This window comes from Octodon degus, unplaced genomic scaffold (assembly GCF_000260255.1).
Source record: "Octodon degus isolate 3935 unplaced genomic scaffold, OctDeg1.0 scaffold00276, whole genome shotgun sequence".
NCBI lineage: Eukaryota > Metazoa > Chordata > Mammalia > Rodentia > Octodontidae > Octodon > Octodon degus.
In genome coordinates, this window is record NW_004524852.1 from 1,501,863 (window position 1) to 1,506,631 (window position 4,769).

The window sequence follows — 4,769 nt, forward strand, 5'->3', positions numbered from 1 at the left end:
AAGAAAGAAAGGGGCCGGGGAGATGGCTCAGTGAAATGAGCGCTTTGCTGGCAAGTGCAAGGGCCTGAGTTCAATCCCCGGTTCCGCAAAAAAAAAAAAAAAAAAAAGAAATTGAAGAGGAAGGGTCTCACTAAATTGCCCAAGATGGACTGGATTTTGACAGTCCTCTGGCATAGGAAATCTCAATTCCCTTATCCATCTGAGTGATGGCACAGAAGGCTGAAAACATATACTTATCCTCTCAGGCTGCAAAGGGTCGAAGCTCCTTCTCCAGTGGGGATGATTTTAAGGATCACACTGCAGGAACGAGTAAGAGATCAAAGTACCTGGCATCCTTGAAGCTGCATCCTTATAGATACAGGACAGAAGTTTGCCGATCGCTAAAATAATGTCAGTGGGCTACGTTTAGATAATGAACACTTCTAGAACACAGTAAGGGAAAAGAAAAAAAAACTTTTGTTTTTATTTTAAAAGTATCTTAGGTTGTACAGCAATTAACCACTAAGAAGAATATATGCAGTGTATTATTTGTTGAAACTGTACTTCCTATTTGATTTGAAACTGTCTCATTGCTATCTGTTTATCAATAAAATTTTGAAAAAAAAAAAAAAAAGTATCTTAGGGACCGGTGAGATAGCTCAGTACAATAAGCACTTGCCTGGCAGGCGGCGCAAGAGCCTGAGTTCAATCCCTGGGTCCGCCAAAAAAAAGTATCTTATTCTGGGCCGGCGGGATAGCTCAGCGATCTAAAGTGCCTGCTTAGGCAAGCTTAGAAAAACGCTATGCCCCAAACACAGGGACCGCAGTTCAATCCCAGCCCTGCACACACGCTGCGCCAGCCCCGCCCCCAGGGCGGGCTCAGCCAGCCACAAAAAAAAAAGTATCTCACTCCATCCATGACGCCATTTCTGCCTGTGACGTCACTGTAGGTACCAGTGCAAAATCATATATAGGTGATGTAAGGGGAAAAAAGTTGAAGGGTTTCCCACCAGTTCCAGGTCTCTGCAGCGGTTTACTCTGTTCTTTTCGATTGTGTGGGGGCGAATGCAAAGTCCAGCTAGAGCCTAGAGCCTCAGCCGTGAAAGCAGCACTGCAGCTGGGGTTACACCTCTTCCCGCAAAACGGCGGCACCTATGCCATCCTCCAGCACCTTTAGCAATCTGTGCGGCAGCACTAAACCTGGATCTAACTTCACGATTTGGGCGCAGTAGTCCAAAATAAAAGTTTTCATTGGTTTACACTATAGTTGTGAGTGGAACCAACCAAACTGTTTCTTAGCAACCATGAACTTTCCTACGGTTGGCTAGTCCCTCACAGACTGAAGGGCGGGAGGGTAGCAGCCCATCACCGTCTCAGTGGTTAAGTGATTGCAGGTGGGAGAAACCGCATGGAACAAGCGTGAAGAACCTTCTGGAGTCTTAACACTCTGGGTAGAGCTAATAAAGAGGGAGGAAAGACGTCTCTGGCCATCTGATTTGCCAAGTAGGGTACGTGTTCTTTCCATAGCTTTGTAGAGAGCTGTTGCACTTTTTCAGTTAGAGGATGCAGGACTCCATACCCCTATTCTGTCCTGAACCCTCCAGACCATGGCTTGGTGAGAACTCAGTACTTTGGACTTAAGAAACGCATTCCTACAGACGCATCTGCCACAGAGCCTAGTCCCAGAGGTCACATACCTTCAGCTCACATCAGTATCCCCATACATTTCCCACTGCCACGGTAAATTGAGTTTATTAGGTAGGGTGGTATTTTGTCTTCTAACCAGAAAATACAGATATCCATCTTTACTTTTTGTTTGTATCTTTAGTTTCTAAGCGCTTCCTAGACCCCCTTCTAGAGCCTTCATCTGCCAAATGTAGCTGTGGAAAGCAAGGGTAGCTGGTTAGTCAGAGGATCTGAGCTCCTCTGACTTGGATAGGTACTGATACACCACTGTATATATTCCCTTATGCAAAATGGAAAACTGGACTAATTTCAACTGCAACCCTGTGACTTTTTTGAGAGTGTCTCACTATGTAGACCAGACTGACCTCAGACTTGTGATCTTGCTGCCTCAGCCTTCCAAATGCTGGGATTAAGGATGTGTGCAACTATACCCGGATTAACCATGTGATTTTACCCAAACAAAATAGGTAGCTTCTTGCTGGAGATGACCAGGTGGCCTCCAGCTTCTCTTCTAAGAAGTAAAAGGAACTTGGCAGTACAGTGGTTCATGAAAGCACAAAGAAAGCTAGCTGCTACCATCATGCTTCTCATGCCTGTGCCCCAGAGCTTGACCATGGACCCAAGCAGACCTGAGCTCACTGGTGCTGCTCAGAAAGGCCTGCCTGCATGTAGGAGTCCACGAGTTACCGTTTTGTGTGTGTACATGTGTGCACACTTGTAGTTCTGGGAATGGAACCTTATACTGACCCTGAGCTTCTAAGTTCTCATTAGCTTTTATTGTCCTTGTTTGGTGGTACTAGGGATAGAACACTGAGCTACATCTCCAGCATATATTTTAAAAATATAATCTTGAGACAGGATTTTGCTAAATTACCCAGGATGGGCTACAACTTGAAATTTTCCCGAGTGCTGGGAATTCAGGCTGGCACCACCACACCCAGCTTGTCATTAAGCTTTTTTTAAAAAAAATATTTGGTACAGGGTCTCACTATGAAGCTCAGACTCGTAGTGTTCCTGCTGTCTCAGTCTACCCAGGGCAGGGATTACAGGTGTGCGCCACCATGCCTATTTTTGGGGCCAGCACAGCATGTGGTAGCTGGGAATGTGGTACTCAGAATGGAACATGGGTCTTTGTGCTTGCCAGGCAGGTGCTTAGACCACTTAGTTATCTCCCCAGCCTCATTTAGCTTTTTATTTTTTTATTTTTTATTTTAGGGAAGGGTCTACAGGGTGTTCAGGGTCTCACTACTAGATCAGACTCGTAGTGATCCACCTGTTTAGAGCCTCCCAAGAGCTGGGATTACAGGTGCTGTCTCAGCGCACCCCAGGGGCAGGGCCGGCAAAGCAGGTCCAGGGATGAAACCCCAGCCCCCGCTTGTAGGTGCTTTACTCCGCTGTTTGGCCGGCTCTTTCACTTCTTAAACAAGGTTCCTTGCATCTTCGCTAAGATAAAGGTGCACAGATCTGAATGAATATTCTTGGATGCATGAAATGTGGAAAAAGAGGCAAGGGGCAGCAGAGTAGAGCCATAACTTCGCTTTATTTGTATTTCTTCTTACGCGAAAACCATCAAAACAAGAACAGAGAGGGCAGGGAAAGAGCTGAAGAGCTGTTCAACCACACGGTCTCAGGGCCACTCCACAAAGTCCTTAAGGCTGAGTGCCTGGTGATGCAGCTTCACACCCACTGCTGCTAATTCCGTACACCCTGGCCCACGACCTCTGTACAGTGCTGGCGGGAGGCCTGCAATTCTTATCCTTTGCCCATCTTGATGAAGGTAGGAAAGCAGACTGAAACACTCCTCTTGGACTGGCGAGGGGATTCACAGATGTACCGCACCCCTAGGTGCACTGCACCTTTTGTGCTGTCCAGGCAGAGCCCACAGCTGCTTCCAAGGCTCTAGATGCTTGCACCCAGGCCTAGAGGCCAATGGTATAGGAGCGGCCGGTGGGGTTATGGATCGCAGAACAAACCGGAGCTGTCACGGCCCACTCGTACCACACCTTCTTGGAACTGCTACATCGCCAGAAACGCACACAGATGGTCTGGCCTTCACGTACCGTAATGGGCTGCTGTAAGGAGATTGGGAGGTTCAGGCTACAGCCAATGAGTTAAATGAAGCAATCCTTAGAGGAGCTGTGTAGATTATGTATGTAAGAGCCTATTCCAACCCTCAACTGCTTGTATCCTATCTATTAGCAATCAGGCCCTGAAAAAATAATCGAAGGTATGCTGGGTGCTCTGTGCACACGTGGGGGTGCCATAGACCTGTGAAAGAGCACGTGAACCTTGTCTGGTCCAGCAAAGTATCTGAATCTGATAGCAGAAATGTGCGAGTAGACCTGGAAGATTAGTTAGCTGGGCGTCGAGGTGAGCACAGAACTGTACAGATAAAGCAGAGAGGTATGAAGGCCTGAGGCAGGAAAGACTTCAGAGGAGGCACCAAAAGCCTCATGGGGCTGAGGTGGTGAGAGCCAGGGAACAGCAGCTAGAGAGGGGCAAAACTATACCAACTCTTTTTTTTTTTTTTTTTTGGCGGAACCGGGGATTGAACTCAGACCCTTGCACTTGCACTTATTCTACTGGGCTATCTCCCCGGCCCTAAAACTATACCAACTTTTAGTGCGTCAGGGTCTCAGTATGCAGATCAAACTCATGGTCATCCTGTTTTCAGCCTCCCCAGTGCTGGGATTACAGGTGTGCTACACCACGCCTGGACTCTGTCGCTGGCTCAGCGTGCCCTGGGGGTGGGGACAACGTGTATACCAACTTTTTTTTTTTTTTGGCAGACCCGGGGACTGAACTCAGGCCATTGTACTTGCCAGGCAAGTGCTTATTCTACTGAGTTATCTCCCTAGCCCCACCAACTTTTTTTGTTTTGTTTTTTAAAATTTTATTTATTTATTTATGTGGCCCCCCCCCCCCCCCCGCTCAGCCCACCAGGGGGCGGGGCTGGCAGGCATGTGGTGCTGGGGGATTGAACTGCGGTCCCTGTGCTCTGCTAAGCTTGCTCTAAGTAGGTGCTTTAGACCACTGAGCCATCTCACCAGCCCACCCACCAACTCTTACAAGCAAAGTTGCCACAGGTTTTGGTCTTTTTTTTT

At 47.6% G+C, this 4,769-nt stretch overlaps 1 protein-coding gene across 1 annotated transcript in view; it reads right to left on the bottom strand.

Moving 5' to 3' along the window:
- Positions 1 to 3,196: 3,196 nt before the first annotated feature.
- Prmt5 (protein arginine methyltransferase 5) overlaps positions 3,197 to 4,769 on the bottom strand; it is a 10,756-nt gene continuing 9,183 nt past the window's right edge. Inside the window, exon 16 of the mRNA XM_004646649.2 lies at positions 3,197 to 3,739. Coding sequence (XP_004646706.1) covers positions 3,585 to 3,739 — 155 coding nt within the window. The 3' untranslated portion in view covers positions 3,197 to 3,584. The remainder of the gene's footprint in view (positions 3,740 to 4,769) is intronic.